This window comes from Corvus brachyrhynchos, unplaced genomic scaffold (assembly GCF_000691975.1).
Source record: "Corvus brachyrhynchos isolate BGI_N302 unplaced genomic scaffold, ASM69197v1 scaffold71, whole genome shotgun sequence".
NCBI classification, from domain to species: Eukaryota; Metazoa; Chordata; class Aves; order Passeriformes; family Corvidae; genus Corvus; species Corvus brachyrhynchos.
The window spans coordinates 1,282,345-1,309,740 of NW_008237609.1; the positions used below are offsets into that span (position 1 = coordinate 1,282,345).

General features: G+C 34.5%; 1 protein-coding gene across 4 annotated transcripts in view; it reads left to right on the plus strand.

Annotated features, from left to right (window-relative positions):
* DACH1 (dachshund family transcription factor 1) overlaps positions 1-27,396 on the plus strand; it is a 230,364-nt gene that overhangs the window by 49,466 nt on the left and 153,502 nt on the right. For all 4 annotated transcript variants that reach the window (XM_017731616.1, XM_017731617.1, XM_017731618.1 and 1 more), the window contains exon 2: positions 7,729-7,844. In XM_017731616.1, the coding sequence (XP_017587105.1) occupies positions 7,793-7,844 (52 nt within the window). In that variant the 5' untranslated portion in view covers positions 7,729-7,792. The remainder of the gene's footprint in view (positions 1-7,728; positions 7,845-27,396) is intronic.

Sequence of the window (27,396 nt, forward strand, 5' to 3'; positions counted from 1 at the left end):
ATCTTTTCCTTATTGGTAGTTGCAGAATTATTCTGAAACAGTGGAAATAGAGGAAATAAATACAATTTTTCATGGTTTTCTTGTTGATATTGCCAGTATTCCTAACGAACTTTATTCAGGATCACCAATTCTGTGATTCCTGAGTACTGTTTCTGAAGCAAGGTTTATATGATGGAAAAAATATATCAATATGGTTTGAATCTATGCATGAGTTCTCTTTAATAATTGCATTTCATTGTTCATTCAGACTTATTTTCAGCTCTAGCTTGTATGGCTGTCATCATCAGAAGTTTGTGTTTCACAGTTATTACATAATCATGAGAGCCAACATACTTAAATGTTTTAAGAACTTCCAGGAAGATCTAGTGTTTCAGCTAATTAGATAAAGCAGTGAACTTTTTGACTTAATTTGATTCTGACATCATAATTCTGCCACCCAACAGAATTAGCCTAATTTCTTATCTATTTTTCCCTTTCCAATAGATGATTTACAGATCTCAATTTCATTAAGAGAACAGGCATCCGTCTGTAATATTTTGAGCTTATGTACAATCACAGCTGTATTCAAAGCTGGTACTGTAACTTACACCAGTAACACTCAGATTTCTAACTGGTTTTATTTCCTTTCTTGTCCTTTAGGTCATTCATATATTCAAGTAATATGATCAGTCAAGGAGAATCTTTTTCTTGTATTCTTTTGTTGTGTTTGTAGTAGGACTTCAACCATCAAGGGAGAACTGGCAGATGTTGCTGTAATATATATATTATATATTACAGCAACCTTGTACCTTTATCTCATACTCTTGTATCCAGAATATTACTAATCTTGCTGAAAAGCAGAGTGATTTGGGCTGCAGTGTTGAGGAGGATGGAAACGACAGGCTGTTTGCATGACAGTTCTGTTAGGAAAAGAAGTAATTGAACAAGGTCTTTTCTACCCCAGCAAAAGAGTAACATCCCAGGGCTAACCAGTGCTCCTGTATGACTGAGGTAAATGACTTTGGAATGGGATAGGAAGGGAAATGTATTTTCTTCCATTTATTTTTCTTCCACTGATAAACTGGTACTGCATTTCTGACACAATATCCACTTTAGGCCGTTTTGGTTCAAAAATAGCAGTAAAGTGTTCTGTTACTGAAATGCAATAATATTTCATTAGCATGATTTCTCCACTGCTCACTCCTGCAACACAACCTAATTCTTTTGAAGATCATTCATGCACTTCTTTATGAAGATTTTGAAACAGATCTTTGTATTTATTTTTATCAGCATTGTTTGCTGTCTCAGTAAGTCCTAATATATCATGAGTTCAGCACTAATTATTGCGTGAGAACATTTTCTCTTTAACTGTGAGAAGAAAAATAAATTTAAGGTAATTGCACTGAGAGTTTTATTGTTTTACAAGACTGCTGCAAGTAAAAAGGACATGGTGTGACTTCTAATGGTTGTTTTACTAACTGCCAAAACAAATGTATGCTCTGTCTCAGAATTGCATTTTTTGCTTTGTTTTTGAGTGGGAGCAGAAGGGGAAAACCTAAAATAGTAAAGTATAAGGTTTGGATCAATGTACTTTGTCATTTTTTTGCCTTTAAAATGCTAGTTCAGTGCATTAGAAATATTTATGAAGGTTACCTTGGCAAGCAAGTGTTTTCCAAGCAAAGGAATTAAATTGCACAAAAGGTTTAGTCAGTCTTCCTAGACCTTATTTTTCAGTACTGACACGCCCTTGGCTCAAGTCTTGCTAGTGTGAAGGCTGCACGTATGAGAGCGGCACAGAAGCTATCCCAAAACCCAGAAGTACCATGTGGGAAGAGTCCACTGCCTGTGGTTACAGGGTGTCACAGGGCATCCCTGCCTTTGCAGTAAGTCAGCAAGTGACATCTTCGGCCCTTTTGCAGTGTCCATTGTATGGCGAGCACATAATAACTGCTTCCAGTGGCTGATCACCTAAATTTTATTCAGCCAGCTTCTTTGAGGTCAAAAGTTCTGTGTCAGGCTTTGAAGCACTAAGGGGAGATGGAACAGATGAAAAATAAAGCATAGATTTTCAAAATGAAAATGAGATGCAGAAACACTGATGTAGCTAAAATTGGTATTGATATTCAAAGCTGGTTTAGGCAGTTCTGAGAACTTTAACAATACATTAAATAAATACAGCAAATGCTTGTTACAGATTTGCTGCCTATGACCTCTGGAACATAACTTTTCCAGCCAATCCCCAATATTACTGACTATAAAACTGCCTGGCCAATGGTAACTTCACTGCATCATGTTTGCCCAGCTACAGATGAGGACAATATTTCTGTGCACTAAACTCGCTCACAGACAAGATTAAAAATAAAACTTTAAATGTAGAAAACAAACCCTGAAATTAATTAATTTTGTCAGGAAAGGCAGTTTACCTTCTCACTGCTGGTCAGACTTGCAGTTTTCTTTAGGGGTGCTTCATGTGTTTAATAAAAATTATTTTAAAGAGTGAAACTTTGTTAATCGAATGTTAATATTGCACAATTGTTCCTCAAAATCAGGACATGAGAAAGATAAATCACAGAATTATCTCAACATTTTTCAACTTTTCATTTCCTAGTACATGTTTTGCCATGGAATTAGTCATCTGTAAAATGCTAGTGACATGCTCTTAGAGTTATTTGCTACTCATGAAGACTTTCAGCTGTTTTTGAGCCAATGCCTTCCTTGGTGCTCTAAAGTCTTAACAGAAATCAGTGGGAGGTCTACACATCTAAGGCTTTCAAGGATGAGACCCTTAAATTTTAAAGTCAAGTCTGTCTTCTGGAAGATAATAATAAGAGCTGAATGCAGCCTGGTTACTTTTAAAGCCAAGCAGATAGGTCCATACTATTGTCCCGTTGTCTCTTTCCATGTGATTGTACAGGACCAGGTTTTCTGTTGATTATGTCTGCTTTTAATTGTTTAGCACTATCAAAACATTTCCAGGAGCGAGCTCATACTTGATAATAAAACTGAAATTATGTAAAACTTCAAAAATATTATCAAAGCACAACATTTTAACTGATAAAGAACACTGATTCTTCAATTTTTTTATTCTTAAATTCAACCATCTGTTGTTTTCTAGATTTGATAACACAGGAAGGATGTAAGACTAATATATGTTGATCAAGAGACCAAAAAATAACCATATCCTCTGCTTTAAATGTACTCTCAATTGCTTCTCATGCTAATCACAGTGCAGTAGACATATACACCCTTTTTCTTCAAAGATGAAAATGCTACAGTCATGGTATTCCTTGATGTATTTATGAAATTGAAGGGACGAAATACAAATCTGGCTGAAAATGGATGGATTTATTTTCAGTCATTCTGGAAAGTGCTCTGGTTATCTAATTAGCTGATGTTAATGAAGAAAATATTTGAGTCTTTCAAGATTCACTAATCTGCACCTTGAGTTCCTCATTCACATAATGGCATATTGTAACTGTAAATCAGGATAATTTCTACAAAAATAAAGATTAGTTGTCTGTGGGAATGTCTTTTAAGACTTGAAAAAAGTCTGAAAATTTTATCACAAACTGATACAAGCTTATAGAAGGCAGATGGGTTTTCATGGGAATAAATACATTTAGGTGCTTTACTTTAAAAATGTGACTACTAAGTTAGTAATACATAATCCTATAGAAAGGTTTCATCTACTTCTTCAACATATGTTATCTCACTATGAAAATTTAAGATTTAGAGCAGAAAATACCTGACATTCATATTTCTGAAAACAGAGTGACAATCTATTGCATGTCTTTTCTAATGGGTAAGCAAGGAACTGTTAACTTCCCTATAGACTTCTCCCCAGGTCTTTAAAACATTTAATCATTGTGGCTTCCTTGGAATCTTTGTTGATATTGTCTAATTTCTGCTTTCTCTAATTTACTCTTCAAAGAATGAAATGGTAGACAGGAAGATCAGCTATGACTTCCAGATGTAGCTGTTTCTTCCAGCGTCTTCTTGCGGAGTCCCAAAACACTCCTTGACTTATCTGTACTATGACCCTGGCTATTCACAAGACTTACTTTGGCTTTTGGGGCTTTGGCATTTCAGACTGTTTGTCCTAGCTCTAAAAAATCCAGACTTTAGACATCTTCAAAATCAAAATGGGTCATCTTTGAATAGTTTACCCATTGAGATAATTAGCATTTCCAGAAGAACTCAAATGTGCTTTCGGCAAAACCAGTGTAGTTCTTCCAATAATTGTATTCAGATGAAAGACAAAATCTTACAATGTCTTTTATATGTCTATAAAAGCTTATATACAAAATCTAAATTTGAGTAAAAATAGTATTGTCATCAGCTTTTAAATGATGATTTTTGTATCTCAGTGTCATCAGCTAGAAGAACAGCTTACATTGCTCTGGCATTTAAATATATCTTTTACGTAATAAATCAACTCGTAGCTATTTAAATTGTATTTTGTTTTCATACTGAAGACAAATCTACTGATTTTGATACAAAATAGGAATATGAGTGTTTTGAAGGTTTCTTGGAATGAAAATGAACATGTCCTAATCTAAAAGTAAATACGTCTTTACTATACTCAAGTTTATGAAAAATACCAACAAAATGATTTATTAAGCTATTTTTATCGTCCTGTTTATGATAGTTAAACTAAACTACTTTTGATTTTTTTTTTAAAAGAGTTTATCATATAGCTATAAAAATGATAATGAACTACAAAACAACATGCAAGTTTTTAATTCTAGTCAGAGTGATTATTTTTTAAAGTAATTTTTTCATACCATTTCCCCCACAACTTTGGTAATGATTCATACAAAATACTTGCAATTCTTATAGTTTGAAAACAAATCTTACAAAATGGCAGTGTTTCAAGTTAGTAGTTTGGTTAATGAAACAAATGCGTAACAAATGACAACTAACAAATTAAGTAAAGTATTGTTACTTAATCAGTTATTAAGGACAATTAGATTTATTAATTTTAATTGTGTATTGCATAGTGCCTCTAAATCAGATCTTCCAGGCCTTAAGAAATAATTCTTAATGTGTCTTACAGTGTTTTTCTGCCTTGTTATAAGAAAAAAACCCATTTCTTAAATAGATAAAGGCCTTTTAATAGTAGATTGGAACTAGTGTCATTTAAAAATTCAATTTTTAACCTATTTAACCTATTAAATAGGTTTCCTTCTCAGAAATTTCCTTTAAATAGAATCACAGAAGCTGAGTTAGAAGGGCTCCATGAGGATCATCAAGCCCATCTCCTGGCCCTGCAGAGGACCATCCCCAAGTCACACCATGTGTCTGAGAGCATTGTCCAAACACTCCTTGAACTGTCAGGCTTGGTGCTGTGACCACTTCCCTGGGGAGCCTGTTCCAGTGCCCAACCATCTACTGTGTGAAATATTATTAGTAAGATTGGAATTGGGAGTTTAGGACTTTATGAAAACACTTACTTGGTAAACTTTAAAACAAATCATGGAATGGAGTTGGGTTCTGGACTTGTTTAGGGGGGTGCCCCCCCCCCCCCCCCCCTCCCCCATTTGTATACAATAGCACAAGCAACTTGATTGTAGAAAGTGACCAAAGGAAGAGTTCTGCCTTGGGTACTTCACTATCACTCACCTATAATTTGCTGCTGACCTTTGTTTATAGATTTGGTCCATGACTGTCTTCCCTTAGGCTCTGAAGAGGGGTGGTTTTATTCTTCAAAATCAAAGGCAAGAGCATGCAGGCTTCACCATGGCTATACTTGGTAGTAAACATCAAAGACAGTCTTTGCAGGTGTGAACTTGTTGTTTTTAAAGACCTGGAAGTCATTGGTACATTGTGCATAGTGCCACATTACCCTGCTTGTGTTCTGTTATGCTGTTGTCAGACCCTTCAATAATCATATCACAATAATGATTTGAGTACTTCATCATAGATACTTAAATGAAACCATTAAAGTTTTCCTACATAGTGGCATTTTTTGGTGGGTGAATATATTAGAAACACTCCATTTAAATCAGATCATTTTTGTCTATAATGTTTTGTTCAGTTTTATATGTATTCATGGGATGTTTATTTTTATTGTAAATCACAAAGGAAATATCAAAACCCGAAGACACTTGATTTGGTTTTGTGAGCTGGAATAAGACAATATTCTTTTTCTTCAGCTGTTTTTCTTTTAGTTTTGAACTTGTAATGCGACAATTTTGTTTATATTAAAGAAAATCAAAAATCCCAAACCAATCAAAGAAATTACCAAGCTTATAATTTTAATAATGACCTCAGATCAGGACATTAAGTTGGGAATTAATGATCAGTTAAGGTTAATGACTCAATGCCTTGAGTCATTAAACTTCAAGAAAATGCTCTGTACTTTGATTGTTTTTGGTTTATTAAAGTTAGGTTGTAGAAGGTGCCAAAAAAGGAAAACAAAAGAAGGTATTTCCAAACACAATGGAAACTAATAAGAACAGAAAACAGAGGTATTTTATTATCTGCCTCATTCTGCAGTCCCAGCATACCTGGGACTGATTAGAGTTTTGCTATTATGAGGACTTAAGGAGCAAAACCTTTCATACCCACCATTCTTTTTTTTCTTGTTCTGAAACAAATGAAGAACTTCAAATGTTTGGCAGATCATAGGTTAACGCTGCGGTTCTAGAGCAGCACACCACCTTATTCTGTGAAGTTACTCCACAATGTTCCCTAAATGAGCAGTTACAGGATGTTGCAGTAGCACCATGTACATCAATCTGTACATAGGAACACAAGCCTTTGGATATACATTGTACGAGCAGGTACATATTTGTATGTACACGGGCAATAAGTATTTTCATTGTCATCCGTATCTAATTTGTATGCTACTTAGGCAGTCCAGGAGATGGAAAGTTGTGCATGTGAGCATTAAACAGACAAGGAGCACTTAAACCTGAAGCCCTTTATTTTTCTGTACTGGACACATGTAAGTTGCTGTGATGGTGGTTGCTCAACAATATCTTACAAATAATTCCGAGTCCTTTCTGACATAAAGTAGTATATTTAAAGTAAGGTGTCTTAGTGAGATTTTCACTTTAAATAGAATAAGGGTTAAATGATAACTTGACTTATCTTTTAAATGACAAAAAATAAAGAAATTGCAAGACCTTTTCACACATTAGATATGTATTGTCATTTATCATCTAGATATCAGGCTAGCAGTGCGAAGTAATAAAACATATCATCGAAAAATGTGCTATAGGTCTGAATCACTCTTTCATTCCACCTCCCAGCTAACTGTAGTATTAAATCAAACAAGCAGAACATTTCCTTAGGCAGCCATTGCCTTTTAATTTCCTGAAGAACCTTAAAATATCATTCATTACAAGTACTACACATATTTGGTTTTTAAAAGTCTCATAAATCAATAGCAGGCTGACTGTAATAATTATTACAAGTTAGTGCATAATTTTCGTGCTGAAGGCTGCATGCAGAACTTTAGCATATGCAAACGAGGCAATTCAAACTGTGTATAGATATTAATATGAAGAAGCAGGTAACGAGGTGCAGGCTATGAATTATGCATCAAGAGCGGCTGATCTTCAATGAGGAAAATGAATTCAGCATGTAATCTAATTAGTGATGGAAGTCTATTACATCTAACTGCAAAAGCAACCGTCCTTGAAACAAATTTATTTACAGTCCATGTTACCACTTGAAACAACTTTGAAATGATGTGTAAGACAACAGCTTAATTGTAAAAATTTTTTTGTCTGTTTGTTTCAGTTCTAGACCTGGAAGGCCTCCTAAGAGGACTCAAAGTGTCACCTCCCCAGAGAATTCTCATATCATGCCACATTCTGTCCCAGGCCTAATGTCTCCTGGAATCATCCCGCCAACAGGTAGGATCACTAGAAACACCTTCACATGGACAATTGTTTGAATTCATGGCTTGTATCCACTTGTTAATAGATTAACAGTCTAGTAAAGCAGCACACAAATATCACAATAGCTCCCCTAATGTCACCTTATTGGTACACAAACATGTTGGATGTAATGGAAATCATGGCAGCTTAGTACTCCAAAATAACTGAACAAATAATAATCCTTTATGATTTTTCCCCTCTGTTCTCTTTCTTTATAAACAAAAACCTTTCAAAGCGTGAATTACCTATCATTAGACAATAATCTGCCTATTAATTTTTAATAGATCAGATATCTTCTGCTTTTTTTTTGCTGTTTTGCTCCATTAGATAATGTCATCATGAATATAGTTGCCTGGAGAAACCAAGTTAGTCAAAATAACTCCATGCTGCACATGTCTTTCTTAATTTTTCATCCTGAAATTCTATTTTTGATATGTCTCCTGAGGCCTTACACTAATGTAAAGTCCTGTAACAATCTGATTCTCATACTACTATTTTCTTTTGAAAGTTACTATACCATCTCCTAGCAGTGGCTTGCTCTTAGACACAGTGAAATTAAGAAAGGCTGTATTGCGGGGTGGAGATGAACAGTCACCCAAAGATGGAGGCACCCAACAGTCAAGCTGTTGGTGGTGCCACATCTTCTCTTTTCATGTTACAGACCAGTTAAACTCTGGGACTTCTTTCAGCAAAGCCCACCTGAGCTTCTACTTCTTCCTCAGTTGCTTTCCACTTATTTGCATGGCTCAGTCTCTAACACAGATTTTCTCTGGACAGATCAAATAGAGAGGAAGATTACTTGATCTTGTGGACCAGATGGATGGGTGGATGTTTCCGTACATGCCCATGATCACGTCTCTCTAAGTACGAGCATGATCCTTGGCATGGTTTTGGTCACAGAGGACTATAATTCCCAAAAGAAACGCTCAGTTCAGGAAACACCAAATACCAGAAAGTGTTTGGATGTAAATATCTCATCTGGAGGAAGGAGGAGAGTGAAGAAAGCTTAGCTCAGTGGACTGAAGGGGACCTGTACTTTGCACTTAGGCTCAGAAGTTGCTTTACATGATGAGATAGACACATAGCTAGAAATATTTAAATTGAAATTCACAGTTTTTTAAAGATGAAGAGGAGTGACAAAATGAAGAGAGGTCAGCCAACAAAGATTGGTAAGAGAGAGGTATAAAATAAGGAGAGGGAAGGAGGGATGAGACTGAGAACATAGGGGAGTACCGGAAAACATCAGGCAAGTAGGACTCACAGTGGTAGTCTGGGCAGGTGTGACCAGTAAAAAAAAAAGAATTGGGATTAAAATACAGTAGAATTTACAGGATAAAATCTAGTATAGAAAATAGAGATCGTGCAGAGTGAATGCATCGTGAGAATAGTAGATGGGATCTGTGTGGGGAGAGAATGAAAGTTTTTATAGGGCGGAAACATTCATGTTCATGAGGGAGAGATCAAAAATTGCAGAAGCAAAGGGAAAGTATTTGGGGGAAGTAAGGCAGGAAAATATCAAAGAAAAAAATGCATGTGAAAAGTAGAAAGGAGATGAAAGAAGTCAGAGACAAATAAGCAGGCACAGGAAAAGAAACCTTGTCAACAGTATCATTTGGGGTTTTGTGTTACAGCTAATATCTAAGAGCAGATCGCCTCTCGATTTTTTATTTTGAGAAAGCAGTTTAAAACCACAACTAATGCCTAAAAGTATCCAATTCCTCTCTAGTCCTTTAAAGCTGGTCATAACAAGTTAACAATAAAAATATATGGTACTAAAACCAGAGATCAAATTTTCTAGAGGATCAGCCCACAAAACCAGATGCAGATCTTTTTAAAATGACAATTAAAAAAAATAGAAGAAAATAATTCAAAATTAAAGAAAATAGGCATATGTAAGATTATTGTTCATCAAATCCTGTTAGGATGGTAATGCTTTGTGAGTCTCTTGCAAAAGAAGAAAGGTTTAAATGCAGTCGCTACTAAGTTTGAACTGGTTTCACATTACATGGCTTACCACAACAGAAGGAGTAGTATGACTTTTGCCCATTGTGGTAGTGTTGAGTCTCAAACAGCACAAAAATTGCAAACAATAACACTGATAGAAACAAGAACTGGGGCCTAGTGTTCCATGAGGTATGCAAAGGTTCAGCAAAGATGAAGAGCATCATGACAGCAGCACTACATGACAGTCATTCCAGCATTTTATAGACTGGCAAGTACAAAAATAGACTTACAATATGATCCTATGAGTTCAAACCAATGAACATTTGTGGATCTACATTGTAAAGAACTACCAAAACTACTGAAAGAGCCCTACCAAGGAAAAACTGTGATGACTGCAGTAGGTGATGTAGGTGCCATTGTTATGTGCTGCCACATAGTTGATACAAGAAAAATCTTGCTGATTGCAAACTTTTACTCCATATTTTGACTGTATATACAGAAAAACAGTGAATAGTTGAGGTTGTCAGGCACCATGGGAGCTCCCCTAGTCCAGCCTCCCCTGGCCAAAGTAAAATCACACAGAGCAGGTAGTTCAGGCCTGGGTACACTTGAGATTCTGTGAGTATCTTTGAGGATGGAGACACCATGATGCCTCTTTGCAACTTGTTCCAGTGTTTGACTGCTCTCAAAATAATGTTGGATTTTTTTTTACTTTTCAATGGAATTTCCTGTATTTCAATTTGTGTTCACTGGGCCACACTTAAGAAGAGTATGCCTCTATCTCTGTCCTTACCAGGTTTTCACACACCTTAGTAAGATACCTCCACGTCTTTTCCAGGCTGAACAGTCCCAGCTCTGTCAGTCTGTCTTGATATGTCAGGAATTCCAAAAGATGGTTCTTCATTTGAGAAGTTTGTGAATTTCCTTTTAGGATCCAGCTCTAAGCAGAAAAAATAAAATTACTATTAAGTGCTTCCTCCCCCTTCTCTCTCTGTTTTTTTTTCTTTATAATAACTTCTTTTTAAGCTTTCTGATTGATTTAATAATCTGAGTATAATAACTAAGTTTCCTTCCTGCCTACAAAAAAGTATAAGTGATCACACAAACAATTATGTGCTATTTAATGCTCTTTAAGTATAGAGATCTGCAATTATTAGGTATATCCAGGATACACAATGCTACGATTTAATGCATGATTTTTACTTGAAAATTTTCCTTTTTCTGAAATGTGCCACATAATACAGAAATAGAGATCTAAAGGTGGAAATCTTGATTTCTAAAGTTCTGGTTCTGCGTGCATTGTTTATGTGTGCAAATAATACTGGTATTAAACTGTATGCTGAGATTTCTCATGATATTCCAGGACTGTATATTTTTGTAGGAGGCCAAGTTAAGGAACCCTTGAAAATATTTTATATCACTGATACAAAGTCTGAAAAAACATGCAGGGAACATTGCATCATCACTTAGAAAGAACTTGCTTTATGGAAGTATTTAGGGACTAAGATGAGATGTAGGGATGATATACAGAAAGAAAATAAAAGAGAAAAAGGGAATAATATTCCACATTTTTTTTAATGAACTATAAATTGAAGAAGTGAGGATCACCTCTCAGTTGATGTTCTGTCCATTTTATTACAATTAAATAATACCCAATTACACAATTGCTGATCTATCCACTGTCTTTCATTAGGGTCAATTTATAGAATGCTCCCAAATTTATAGAAGACTAGTCACCTCAAAAAAGATAATTTTATATTTATGAAAATAAATATACAGGACCTTTGATAGTGTTACAAAATGAGAAATGTGTAATAACAGGAAATTAAAAGCTTCATGAATTGTCCAGAGAATTAAAATCTGCCTATGTTACAAATCATGTAGTCAGAAGAAAGAATTTGGTGTAGGCTCAAACAGTTGTACTGACTTTTCCAGCTTAGCTAGATAACACCTTGAAATCCTTCCAAAACTAGATGGCTCATCATAGTTAACTTTGATCTGCTATCTCTGTGTACTGCAGATCTTTTCTTGGATAATGTGCCTCAAAAGTTGTCTAAAGTTGAAAGAGTAGATAATTGTAATTAATTGTGATCAATCAGAAAAGAAGTGCTGTATGTCCTGACTGTATGATATACTTTGTGGTCTGTACTTTTATGTCTAGACTAGCTATATAACTCATAAAATGGTATTTCCATTATTTGTCATAAAAACTTTGAAAAGCCATTTTCTTCACTTTTCTAATTATTTTGGTGATTGTTCTTCAGTATTTTAGGTTTTGAAGCTGCTTTTAAAACTCCAGACTTAATTCTTCTGCAGCTTGGCCTACTGAGTCTGAAATCTACAGCTGATGAAATGAGTAACTGCAATCTCTTGTGCTTATTTCAGGAACTGCATCTTTCAAAGATAAAATGAGACTATAAAGTGCTTTTGGAAATCACTGACATAGGGCAGGATAAGAATGCTCCTTCATATATTGATATCTATCAATAGATATATCTTTGTCAATTAAAAAAAAGTAATTTCAAAGCATGTTTAATTTATTACATTATTTTTACATTAAATTAATGTCAGTAATTTTTGTTGATGTTATTACTATTTTGAACAGGTTTGCTTTATGATAGGTACTTCTATACAACTATTCCACATCTGATACCAGACTTTTCCAGTATAAGGATATTAAGCTTCCTCTAGAATGTTTCACGCCAATGAATTATGACTACTCTCCTGTATGAAACCATTATTTTTCTTTTCTTAAGTGGTAATCTGAAGATGCAATTTCTAATTTCATCCTTATTTTCTCTCTTGCTGTGGGCCTGAATCAATATAAGTACATCCCAACTTCCATCTTGTACAAAATTCTTTGCACCACAAACTCTTTTTATGGGGAGTAAGAATAAAGAGGGAGTCGAAAGGTTTTGTATAGATTATTTTGGCTTGGAGGACAAATATTGTTCACAGATGCAGCGATTGATAAAGCGTGGTAATGTTTTTGCTAAAGTAGATGATGAAATTATTTGGTGTTTAAAGAAAGATTAATTACATAATTAAATAATTTCATTTTCTCTGGCTCATAGTTATTGGTGTTGTATTAGGCAGACTGAAAAAGTGGTTAAAATATAATTATCATTGTTACTCTATCTGCATCATATTGCCAAAGAATAAAATCTGTAGCTAGAAGTATTTTCTCTTGATAGGCTTGATCCTGTAAAGTCTTAAGAATGTATTTAACTTACTGAAATGACTAGAGTTGATTTCTGTGAGTATTCCAAGGGCTAGAAATTATAAGTTGGAAGTACACAGTACTTTTGAGAAACAAATCTATTATTCGGTTTCTTATTTTATGCACTGGGTACCTTTTGAGATCCTGTGATGGTTAAAAAGCTACACATTGATAAAACTGAGTGGCTACTGTTTGCTTATTTTAAAATACATTCCGTGTTAACACAGTATTTCGGTTATTAATGTTAAATCATTTTTATTGTTAACATTGATTCTGATTGGTGTTATAGGATGATAAGCTGTTCATCTGTTGGAGCTGAACTAACTTACTGTAAGAATAAGCAACAAAGTCCTGCTTTCGGAGTGACAAACTGTAACCTAATTCAAGAGACTGAATTAAATTACACAAACATTTTTGCACTTCATTAAGGAAGTAGTCATCATAATTAATGTGAAAGCTTTTGTCATGTTCACTAGTTGATGTATCAGTGGGAAAATAAACTGACTCAACTCTGTAAATGTATATTTTCATAGATTTTAAAATAATAATTAAGGTGTAATTCAGGCCACCTGTCATCTCCTGAATGCAGTCATAATTTTCTCATATTATCATCCCACTGAATGGCTAGCTATGTTCTGCTTTATCTCAAGAGGATTTATCACTGAAAGCTACTTCTGGAAGCTCACTAGTTTTAAGTTCCAGTGAGTCTCTTACATTTTTCAGTTATAAAATCTTTTTAAAACCAAGAATTACTTGCAGAATTGAACTTTTTTTATTAAGAACTTTTAATCAAGAAGAACTTGTACATTTTGCAGCATTGTATTGTACAACAAACATATATTCAAAGCCTAAAAGATACTGTTGGAAAACTGTGTAAGTCAGAGTCACACCTCATGCAGGTTCACCCACTGCCTGTTGAGAGGCATCCCTAGATTGAACTGTTTCCAGAAATGCTCCCAGCTTTTTGATGTAAAGGGAGCAAGCTGGTTCACTTCAAAAGAGACTTTGGGATTAAATATTTAAGCAGCGAGGATTCTCATGTACTTTGACACACTCAAGGAACTCAAGAAGAAACTGAGTGAAGGTATTTTACAGTTTAGTTATAAGCTAGTGAATCCTCTCTTCTACTTGTATCTTGTGAGTACTCAGTATTAGGTTGTGATTTATTACCTTTTAGTGGAAAATCTGAGATAAATTTTTTTTGATTCTTCCTGGATCACAGAGTAACTTTGCCTTCTGAAAGCTAAGTTTGATATGGTACTGATTTCTGAATTCCCCAATAAGAATGCTATTCCTGTAGCAGTTATATAGGATCCCAGTTGAACGACCATATTCTGTGAAGATGAGCTACTAGAAGATATTGGATAAGCCTTTAATGATATGTGATAATTTTCATATAAAGGCAGCTTTTCAGGGTAGATTTAATATGATCTTAAAAAAAAAAATATATTTCCAACTTTGGAAGCAATCCTGTCCCCAGTTCCAGTTTCTTGTTTCAAATCATAGAAGTATATTAAACACCTTGGGAGAAGAAGGCCCCCACTTTTCAAAACAATATTTAATTAACAGTCTGTTATGGTAACAGTTTTCTGTAAAAAAAATAAAATGTTAACTGAAATGAAATTAAAAACAAAACACCAAACTCTTGATACAAAAGAAAGCAATTAAAATCTTATTCTTAAAGGTAAGTATGCGGTGAAGTTATCAGTGACTACATTAGGACCTAGTAATGGAAGTGTTTCTGTAGCTTTCTGACTCCCAACATTCTATTAATTGTAATTGAAAAAAAATTTTGAAAATATATATGTTGCAGAATATGCTGATTGTTTCTTAAAATTAAATTATTCAAATTGTAAGCTTCTCAATTGTGGGTTATACCAAGATTTTCTCATTGCTCAGAGTTCAGGCAGTCTTTCAATAGAAAAACATCAAGATAATCATAATCCTGTGTTTACAGTTTTTCATATAATAAACCTTTTGGTTTTCCACCCACTCTTGCTTTTTAGTGAGACTGTTCAGCCAAAATAATTTGATCCCAAATCATTTAATTTCTAATTTGTTTAAAATGAACCTTTTGTAGAACAAACAACACATTGCCATTTTAAACATGAAGTATTGTTTTGTTAAACGCTGCCACTAGAAATGAACCTGAACTGTTGAATTTGGAATAATATCTCAGTCTTGCAAATGCTTCGGTCCCTTATCTGAATGGTGTTGATTGTTGTAGCAAAATAGGAACATTGTAGTTCTTAGGGTGAACATAGCAAGGTCTGGTACAAAGCTCAGTTCCGTCACGTTGCTGACTGTAGTTCTGCATCATCACGACGATGTGAAGTTCCTGAATGCTATGGAGGTGCCCAGCTCCTTTCCTGTAGAGATAGATTACTTATGTTGTTGCATGACATGCTCAATGAAGGGTGAATGATTTTTTTTCTCTTGATTTTATATTTGATTTGCTACCAGTGCTACATACTGCCTTCAATAAAAATATCCCTTCAAATTTAGATATTCCCAAGTTATGGTCCATGATGTCATTATCATATATTTGGGATTCTGTAAAGTACAGGAAAAAACTGCAGCTTAATGTTTTTCACTCAGTTTGGTTTTTTTGGGGGAAGGCAGAATCAAATATTATTTTATGTGGTTGTCTAGTGGTTAAGAACAATCTGTGTGCTGTGGAGTTTTACAGATTTCATGCAAGGACTTAAATATGAAGAGAATTTTCAGAAAATATGTCAGGTAGCCCAGGTGTTTCTGTTATATGATATATGATGTAGGTGAACTTCGGAATTTACTCAAGTAATTGGTATTTTCAAGAAAAGTATGCAATGAGGCATTATTTTGCCTGGGAAGCTCTAGAAGACTACAACTCAAGGAAAAAAACCCTAACTATCTAAGTACTATATTAATTTATTCTCAGGCTCTTGGGGTGTCTCGTGCAGGGCCAGGAGTTGGATTCGATGTTCCTGATGGGTCCCTTCCAACTCAGCAGATTCTATGATTCTATGAACGTAGTTTTCAAAGGAGAACCAGCCATAAGTCATCCTTATGACTTATAGCTCTAGGAACATTGCCTGCATGAACTGTGCAAGGCACAATAGCATACCATCAGAATTATAATGAATCCACTATCAGTTGTTCACAGTGCACTGTATTGTTGTTGTTACTAATGTTGTCCTGTGCAATATATTAAGAGTTATCATAAAATAGTCTTAACTGGGAGAAGGTTTTTGAAAAGGAAGGTTGTTCTCGTTCAAGTTCAGGACTACAAGGCCAGATTGTTCTAACTTGATTCCATATCGTCTGAGAATTGCTTAACATTTCTCTTCCTGTTTGGAAATCAGAGTCAGAACTGTTTAGTGATGTGAAGTTAAGCACATTTTGTAACAGTTCATGTGCTGATCAACTGTGCTGCATACAGAAAACATTCTATCAGTTATTGCTCATGGAGCTGCTTCCAAGAGCTTGTGGTTTGTGAAAACTGGAGCTGATAGTCTGAGTTTCCATGCATTCAAGATGCTCAGTTTGAAAACCTCATTTCAGATGAAAAGACTTCTCTAATTCATGCAAAATGCAGACATAGGTAGGTATGTTGGTTGGTTGCTGTGTGCCAGAGACAGCAATTGCAAAGGCAGAGAGGGATGAAAAGTTGGGAAGGAAGCTGTGTGTGAGGGAGAGAAGGAAAGAGAGAAAAGGAGAGGGAAGGGAGAGAGAAGTTCTTTATAAGTTGGGATAACCAACTTACTTGACATAATACAAGCTAGTATATTTGCTGTTGGGTATTAATTCATGACTCTTGAAAAGTTACAAGGCTATGTTGGTATAGTATTTTATATAATAGCTTTCAGGAGTTACCCTCTTTCTACAGCGTATATGTGCACAGGAACCTGCATTTTGCTTTTCTGAAATGTTTTTAGTTACAAATGTTCTACATGTAACTCTTAAATCATCTCATTTCAGTCTAATCTTAATTGCAATGAGGTGCTCTGTTCAAGCTGTCAGCAAAGAATAAGCTGATACCACTACTAGTATTAGAGATGTGACTGGACATTTAGGAAGAAAAGTCTTAGTTTGAAGACAATGTTACTGTTACTACATGATGATATTGATCATCAATTGATGATGTATTAGTTCCTAACTAAGAAAACAGTAGCATGCTAGGTCTGAGTAAGGTGGGGAGAGGAAGACCACACCTAGTCAAGACAAAATTAATAATGTCACTGGGTTGTTTTAACTCATCAAAATCCATACAAATGGCAGATAATCTGACAGTGTGCCAACAAGTTTTTTTGAGAATTAAGGTTTTGTCAACACTACTCTTTTGTTAGGGGGTGGCTGAGATTTAGATTGACATAGCAGAAGTGGAATAAGTTGCAAGGAGTGTTTTAAATCAGCCGATGCCTCTATGAAATTTCCTTTTTACTCTGTATTCATCGTGCTGTCTGCTATGACAAGCACTAAGACCACACATACAGCTTGAACAATCCAGTTGCCCTTACTGAGAGGAAAGTTAATGGAGTAGCATTTCTTTCTGCAGATGCTTTTTAAAAAGAATGTTTCCGGCCTTTCTAGTGGAAATACAGAATTCGAGACATGAGTTGGTGTCAGCTGCATATTCCAATAATTTCCATTTGTGATTGCATCAGATTACTAGACCTACCTTGCTAGGAACCATACAATCAAGGTTATGATCTTAGAAAAACAACACCACTACTAAAAAGGATGAAGTCACTTTTATGTTTTGGCAATAAACTGAGTGCTTAATCCATATGTTAAGATGTATCCATCCAGTATACAGAGATCTAAATGTACATATTTCATTAAAATACTGACTCTGTAATGTCACTTAAACTGGGACATCAGTTGGTGAGAAAAGCTGCTTAACACAGAGCAAAGAATGATAGAGTTTCCCTGTACCCTTGCTTAATAAATGTGTATGAATATGGGAATAAATGAACAGTGTTACTTGGGTGATTTGATGACCAAGTAACTTACTACATCACAACAGTGCATTATTTTTGTAAGTACCAGACTACCGACAAAAAGAAGAAAAACCCTCAGAACCCAAATGATTTTCAGCATCTGAACAATATTCAATGCAAGTATTTGAGAAAAGAAAGGTGATTTTTTGTCAATCAGTACATTGTTTTGAAAAGTAATTCATAAGATTCTACTAGATTAATATTTCCTTCAAGTGGAAGAAAACAGTGGTTCCTGTGCACTCAGGAACCATGTGACAAAACAATTCCTAAAGTAAATTTTTTTTCCTCTATTGATAGCTCAGGTTATATTCAGGCTTTGATGTCTCAGATGTACAGATGCTGAACACACTGAGGACATCATACCCCTAGAGGTGAATGGCAAAAAATACAGCACTTTTGCCTCTGTGAGCATCATGTTTGTGGAATATGGAATAACTCCTTATGAAATTGGATTTAGATTTAAAAAAGAAAATACAGGTGTAAGAACATCTCTTTATAAAATGTAAATTACTTAGATTTCTCTTAAATTTTATTTCTGTTACCACCTAGGCTAAAATTTTATATGGAAAGATTGTTAAGAGCTGACATGTATGTAGAATCAAAATAAATTAGTATTACCATAGTAGAGCATTCTTAAGTTAAATGAAAAAACTCCCAAATGCTTGCACATCAGGAAATGTCTGCACAAGACATTGTACTATTTAGGCTATGATTCCTGTGAAGAGTGACTTTCATAGCTACATCTGTGCCAATAAATTAATGATAAATAAACTAGTTCAAAGCTGTTCTTTACCTTGGATGGCAGGCATGCATCCTGCAGCTTACAACTGCAGATCTAAAATATTTTTCTTATTACAGTCTTTCCCAATCTAAGGAAAAAAATTGATCCATATATTCTCCCAAGGAAGAGTTCCTGGTCAGTTTTGTTTCTTGTACTGTCCATGGCTAATTACAGAACACATTTTGTTGCTATACTACAAAATCACTACTAGGTTGAATGTCTTTCTTGTTGAGTTTATAATGTGTTTTTTGTTTAAAGAAACTAGAGGCAAAATTTTTATGGAAGTTTTGTCTTTATCTTTTATTAGACCAAGTGCCAAAAACTTTCAGGCTTTTAGAACACAAGCACTTATGTCTGCTGCATGAAGTTAATCACTACTATGGTCTAAAAGCATCTGAAAGCAATTAAAAATGCTTATATGGAAGTTCTGTTTTAGGTAAAAGCAACTTGATTTTTCCACCTTCTGCTCACTAGCTGGATACCATTTGTCCATTGTGTGTTAAGGATGATGACTTTTTTCATTAAAATCTCTTGCAGAATCTTTTTTTGGATTCTTTAATTGCTTTCTTCTCTTCTCCAGGAGAAGACTCTTGATATTTTGAATTTACCTTTCCTCTTTTTTTTCCTCCTGTTCTGAAGACCCCAAACTAACTTCCTGGTGATGAAGAAGAAAATACATATGCATTTTCTCTATGTACATTGCCTTTATCCTTGTGCACAAAAAGAAGCGTTCGGTCCAAATATGATATAATTACCATATCCACATCCACTTAGAAATTTAAGGAATTGTTAGATGATTTTGTACTTTGAAACAAATCTTTTAAATAATCTTTTTTTTTTTTTTTTTTTTTTTTTTTTTTTTGTGGAATATTTCAGGTCTTGAGATCACAGTTACATTTTTATGCCCTGTAACTGCTACTGTCTGAGACTTAAAGTTACGGATAATGATTCACACATTTTTTTTAAACAGACTTCAGTCTGTATAATTTTCTCAAGAAAAATCCTTGCTTTTTAAATTATTTCATCGTTGTTACCTGCTGTCTTTATAGTGATTGTTGTTGTTATTATTATTATTATTATTACTGATATTACTACAACTACAGTGTTTTATGAAAAGATTTGTTTTCCATTTGTTTAACTGAATATCAGCTCATATTACCAGGAGGGAATTTGATGATATTAGTCAAAATATTAAACTTGGTATTGAGACACTATATTTTCTCAAAATATCTTGAGTTCCAAGTCATGTGATCTGAGAAAATATTTACTTTTATTCTATGTGAAAAAGTATTCTAGAATTTTCTACAAGTGGTCTGGAATCTCGCCTTTGTGACTTATTTTCAGCTCTCCCCTGAAAATTAATAGAAGGACTAGAATATGTAATTCTTTATTCATCCTAATTTGAGACATTTTCCTTAATGAGGGCTGGAAGTTTCACTGATTCCAGATTACACAGATTTGACCTTGGCATGAATTTTGAACTATGTAAATGGTGCTTTGTAAACCCAAAGAACTGTGGTAAGAATGAGTATGTTAATAGATCATCCTTCTTCCCTCTTCCTTTTCAGACCTACTTTATTTGATACTCAGAGTTATTTAATTAAACCTTTAATAACAAAAATAAATTTTTCTGGAAGGGGTAGCAATAAATGAAGAATAACAGTAAATACTAACAAGATTTTCCCTGGAAGGTTTTCCCTTGCCATTTATTCCAAATATTTAATTCCCTGATCCTGCCTAGCTGACCAGGCAGGAATTTCACAGAACTGTCTTTGGACAGTGGACTGGCACTTTAAAAGTTAAAAAGAATACCAGGATTTTATATTAGAAGTAATGATGTATCTTTTCAGAATTATTTATTTTTCCAACTTTATTTTTTATTAAGTAATCAAGTAAGTTAATAGATTTAGTAGGTAGCCCAGATTAAAGTAGGGCATAGGCAAAACAGAAGGATATTTAATGTAGCCCTTATATAACTTGTAATCAAGTTGGGTGAAGGTTATTGCCAATGGATTTAACTTAATTTCTGTCTGATATCTTAGACTGTTATAATTCAGTGAAACCACAGAAACTGTATTTAGTCTGCCTGTGGAAAATCCCTTTTTTCTTTGTGTAAAAAAATTTGTGCTAAGTGGGGATTTTTTTTTTTGCTGTATAATTCAGAACTGTTTATATAACCTCGGAGATAACGCTGTCTTTTGGAGTTGTGCTTGAATCTGCTTCATTGCTCCTCTTAGAATTATTCATGATCTAATTGTATTTGTTCACTTAACATGGATCCATCTGTGGCCTGCTCCCAGTAAAAGCCTCCTCATTTCATCCTCAGTCATTACATGTGAACATCTCATGCATTGCTTAGCTCCATCTCACTTTTTGTATAGCATTGTTCCTATGGTTACTTACAGGGATTATTTCTACCAGAGTTTACGATCTGATTCTTTCACTTTTTATTTGTTGCTTTGGTATAGTTTCTGCTGCCCTGACTCTGTATTCAAAAATCACATTATCTTTCATGGTAACCTGTTGCCTAGATCTCAGCATTTTTTTCAGAGATGTAAAAGATTTGGGAGCTGATTATCCTAATCAATTTATTTTTGGGGAAGAAGGTATTGGTATCATGGTGTGTGGTATGAAGCTTCCTCATTTCTTTGAACAGTTTGATTAAGTGACTAAGTTTTGGCCACTATGCTGTCTTCTAAAGAGAATGTATATTCACACCCCTCCCTCTCATTTTTCAAAAGTTAGTGATTTTGAGATTCTTCTGAATTCTGTCCCCCTTAAGTTCCTTTCTACTTTACATTGTTGTTTTCACCATAACAAAAATCAAAATAAAGATGCTCACTTAAATTTCACTTTCTGATTTTGCTTTTATGTCTATAATATGCATAAAATATAGACTAGAATAAAATAGGATAGAATATTTCAGTTGGAAGGGACTTACAACAGTCATGTAATCCAACTGCCTGACCACTTCAAGGCTGACCAAAAATTAAAGCAAGTTATCTAACTGTATTTTGGCAAGATTATTAGATTCACTTTAGACACCTTAATACTGTTGCTTCAAGCTTGACAGATTTATTACTTCTATTGTTCTAGTAAATCTGGGAGGAATGCCATTAGGTAATGTTCTTTTAAAGAAAAGATGAAAAACACTAAACACTGATAAATAAATACGTAGCAAATGAAAAGGAATTTCCAGTGCTAACATAGCTCATAATTTCTCCTAAAGGCCTCTTAAGTCTCTTTTGCCAAATGTCTGAAGAAAATATGAACCTGAATTCTTACCTCCTTTTTTCTCTTTGCTTCCTCCTGCTTCCTAGCAGCTGCTAGGAAAATTTTGGATGATGTAATTGTTTGGAATTGCATTAGTTTTCTTTCATATATACTGCATACATCTTCAAGAAGAAACCTTGCTCCCTGAGGCTGCTTAATGAGAAATCTTTAGCTTTGACAGAAAAAAAAAAGAACATTTCAAGAAATGTTGACAAATATACCTTCTCGTGCTGTCTTTGCATTTGTTTACAACAACATATTCTTGGAAAAATACTTGCTAAATGCAGAGTTACATCTCTATGATAGCGTGAAAATACTATTTGTGGTGCACAGGATCAAAAAAGGCTGTTCACAAACCCTATCCTGTTTAAAGATCTATAAAGAGACTTTTCACAGTTCTTTTAAAATTGTAATTCTTATGAACATTTGCCAATTTCTTTTTAAAGTAACTTTTTTTTCTTTCCTTCTTTATATAAGTTTACCATTCAATATATAGAGCTGGAATTGCATAATTCTTACCAGCATGGACAGTGGGCATCTCTTTGATGCTCAGGCTTTCAGAATTCCGCACTCCGTGCCACACTGTTGCCATCTACTTTTTTTTTTGTGTAAAATATACAATATAAGAGCACTTTATTTAGAGTGCGTGCTACTGAGAACAGAGCTTTCTGGTCACAGAATTAAAACAGTTTCAGCCTGATCTGACAGCCAGAAGGAGAGAGAAAGCTGCCAGGTTTTCCAGTAAGTTCCTTTTGAAGTAGGAAATAGTTTCAGCTACTTCTCCCTCTTTGGTCTGCCATTTCCTTTATGAAAGGGGAATTAAGGTAATATTTACAATCTAAAAGAGACTATTCCTTGTCATCCTGGGTGGATCATTATTATAACATGGCAAAAGAGTTTCTGTTCCTGAGTTAGTACCTCTGTGTGGTACATATACCACATGAACATGCTGATACAGGTGTCCCACTACTATGCTCGACTCAATGAAATAAATAGGCCCATAATCATCACTGAGTATCATCCCTTTAGGTTTGCTCAAGTGAATGGAACTACGTCTTTCTGAGAGTGTTTGAGATTTTCTCTATGCTCTGATGAATTCATATTTTCAAATTTTTCTATGCAGCACACAGAAAGCACAGTGATGTGGTGGATTCTGTATTATATGAAAGTGCCTGGGACGTTTGCTGCTGTCCTATTCTGCAGCTGATTTCTACCCCTAATTCAAGACATGGCAATAACTTTTGGGACCAACCACTAAATGCTTTGTTCAGTAGAGTTCCTACTGGTAACCCAGTTACTGCTGATGTGGGCCAGATTGTGCCCATAATCCAGCTGGAGAGTACTCAATTCCGTAGATGCTCTGCATTCGTTAGCAATATGTACTCTGGCATTAAATCTAGATTTTGATTAAAAGGTGAATATTTATATTGTGAAATCAGTTTGCCTCCCTAATTTGATTTTAATAGGAAATGGGACTAGGGAAAAAGATAACTGGCAAAATATCTGACAGAAACTGATAGAAGGTATGAGAACTAGTGGAATTCAAAGTAGATTTTTTTCTGTTTTGTCCATCAGGGTCTTTTTTTTAAATATTTGTATAGAAATAGAGTCCTTGAAAGAAAGAAGGAAATAAAATATGTATAATAGAAACTGTTTTTTTCTTACAGAGCAGTACAAAGCATATATCATTTTGAGACTTTATTTTTCTGAGTTTTTAATGACTAAACTTTTAAAAACTTTTATAAAGCAAAGGTTTTTAATCAAGTATAAAGGATGTTGAGATAGTTTTGTAGAAGCTTTTTTCTGGGCAGAAAGCTAATTTTAAAGGAACTATGTACTTAGAAATAGAATTCCAAAACAGCAGATTGGTTACATTTCCGTAGAAACGGCAAGCATACAGGTAAAATATCTTCACTATATTTTTACCATCTGAGGAAAGAATTTAATTTTCCCTGGCTTTAGCCATGTAAGAGGTTAGCTATCAAGGAGGAGATTCATCTGCTAATATGTCTGAAATGTAGCTGTAGAAATCTTAACAAGTCTTCTCCTTTCATAGCCAGTGGAAAGTAGCAGATATCTCTAGAGAGTGATACATCTCAGTATAGAATAGGCCACTTGAATCACCCTCTGGAAATGCCTGTGTCTCTTCATTGGTTTGGTCTGAATGATTAAATTTTAGAAGGGTAATTTAAAATTAGCTAGGTGAAGCTGTCAATGTAGGTAAATTATTTTAAATATGTGGATGCAAAACTGTGTCCGTTAAATGAATCTTTGGAAATTATTGGTATGTTTTAAAGTATTTGAAGGAACTTAGTGTATTCTGGGTATAGTAATAAAAAGAAATAACGAAATATTTATTATTTTCATTTGCACAAGAAGTTGTATATCGCACACATGCAATTTAGCAGGCAAACAAACCACATTTTAGCCAAGGACTGAAACTTCTGATATACCTCTGGATTCACAGTGAATTGTGTCTGTTATTGGGTTCTGGTAGTTGTGTTCATGGCATAACATGTACATACTTCAGTGAACTTAAATACTGATAAATCTCTCCAAACTGGTAAGTGCTGAATTCCATCTTCACTTGCTAACTGTAATAGTTCCTCCTTAAAAATGCATCTTTAAATAACTTGTTTGGCACAATGTCTGGATTTTTTCCATGCTGTATGGGAGAACTTTAGTCTCAAAAATCCTAATGTCCTGCAGTACTTTCAGCATGTTGAAACACTGAGAGTAAGATCAGATTTGTCTAAGCTCTCCAATCAGTAGTAGTTTTCCACATTTAGTTTTATTTATTAATTATGGATGTAATTTTTCATATCATTATTGCAAAGAAAATGCTGGTAATTCTAATATTCAGTTATATATGTTTAAAAGCATGAACATTTACCCAGAGTAGTAAACCTGGACACCTTAGTTATATTGAAAGTTTATTGTCCTTTTGTCTTTAAAGTCTTTTTTTTTCCGAGACACCAGGCTAAATTTGATTGCTTATCTATTAAAGGGAGAACTTATATTTATTTTTGTATAAGTAAGGATGTGTCTTATAAGCCTTAAAAACCCCTTACATATACAGGATCATTTAGACTGTAGATTGCTTTTATTTTATTTTGTCAGTGTTTTGAGTCTCTTAATCCATATTTGCCTACTGCATTTCAAAAGGGAATCAAATTGGTTTTGTGGTGCATTAATGTTTTATGCAATATTCCATAGAGAACATTAAATCAAAATAAAAGAAAAAGGTTGACCTCTAACACTTACACCCATTTCTTATGTCAAACTGGAAGATGTTGAAAGCCTTATATGGTCGTAACCCTTCTATCTAACTGTGACCCTCCTTAACATTAAGCAGGTGACTCGATTAAACATAAATCAGGCATAAAATGCCCTGCATGAGGCAGCACAGTGAATCAAGCAAATTATCAAATGGCAAAACTCGTTCTGTGCTCTGGGCAATGTAAGCTGCCAGCACTTATACATCAAAACTTCACTCAGTGTAAGATTGATTTTATTTTATTTTGTTTATTTTAATTCCCTACAGCAAGCTGTGTTAGTTGTGTAAAATGCTGTCTGCATCATTACGTTCCTAAGAAATGCTTTTCTTGTTTAGCAAAGGCCAGCTGCAATCTTAAGCAACATAATCTATCTTAGACTACATATGTGTGCTCTGTAGTGGGTTCTAGTGGGGTTGATATTTTGTGCAGTAATAGCAAAACTTAAGCTTCTGTGATTGTATAGATTCTTTTTCTGTTTGTTTGTGTGTATATATACACTAACAACTTTATCAAAAATATGAGCACCAAAGGTATAATGTTATAAAATTGAATCACCAGTAGCCATTGAAGATATTTTCCAGTTTCAGTAAAGATGCTGGGATTAAAGCGTGTAAGTCCAATCTTAAGGCAAGAATGAATTTTTATGTAAGATGATACATGTCTTCCTTTCACAGTTGCTTTTTATGCTGCCTTAAAACATGTCAAAATAATCCCCAGCAGAGGAGCCTAAAAGGAATGTCAGCTCTGTGGTTATGTAAATCGAATTGAGTGCTTTACAGCAGGTTAAGATTTTTATAACTCAGGAGTTGTTAACAGCCAGCTGGTTTGTATCTGTTTTTTATGGTTATTCTTGTCATAGGCAGCCTCCACAATTTTTAATTATATTTTATGGTATGTGTTTTCCCTCCTCTTGAATCCCACAGCCACTCTTTGCTTCAAAAGATATTTTCCGCTGGGAAGAGGAGAAGCATTGCTTTGGGACTCCATCATTAGAAATACTGTTGTATAATTACCTCCTGGTAACAACAGAGGAGTGTGGCTCTCCATCGCACATCTTTAACTTGCTATGCCAGGATGGGAATCTGTAGTATTCTGCACACCCCGTTAGGCTTTGATGCCTGCAGCCCTTAACTCAGACTGTTGTCTTCTGCTTTTAAGGAAACGATTTACAGTTTTTATTGCATTCACAATGCAAATTCCTCTTTGCTTCACACTTCAGGTTTGAATGCGTGCTTTGTGCTTTGCAGATTTATGGTATTCCATGTTCTGGATCACAACTCATTTTTCTAACATACATTCTCAAAAATGCCTTATTTTTAATTTTTGTTTAGTGTCCGTAATAGTGATATTGGACAAACAAAATCTTTTCAATGCTTTTATAAAAAACAGAGTAAATTCAAGAGTACTATCTGATTCCCATCTGGAGTAGAAATAATTTAACATACACTGAGCACTTTGTTGGGAAACAAAACATCATTCCTGACAGCCTGAAAAGCCAATGCCTTATTTTTTGTTAGACTTCAACAAGTTATGAAATATTTAGTTCTGTATAACTGTGAAGACATCACCAGAAACTACATTCTTGAATGTTTTACAGCATTTTGTGAGTGTCCTCCCTCTGCCAAAGGAAACGGACTGCTTGTTAATTGTCTTTAATGGTAGATCCTCCTATTGAAACACCTCCTCTCCTTGCAGAAGTAATGATGTAAGAGCAAGAGTCTTAAATAATTGATCACACAGAGAAAGCTGTTTGTTAGATGGTTAGAAGACTGTTAAGCTTGTCAACCGTAAGATAACAAAAAGACTACTTACTATAAGCCTTTTTTTTTAGGTGATGTTGAGAAAATTAACACTTGTTTTTAGTTAAAGTCTAAAATAGTTACAGTCAATCTCACTTGAAAAGCCTATTTTGAAAGTGCAAACCAAATAATAATTTTGTGTTGCATTCCAGAAATTGATTTGTGTAATCCAGTTTCATTATTTTAACAGACTGAAATCAATAGAAGTATTATCATCATACCTAATATATTCAGACATTATGACTCTATAG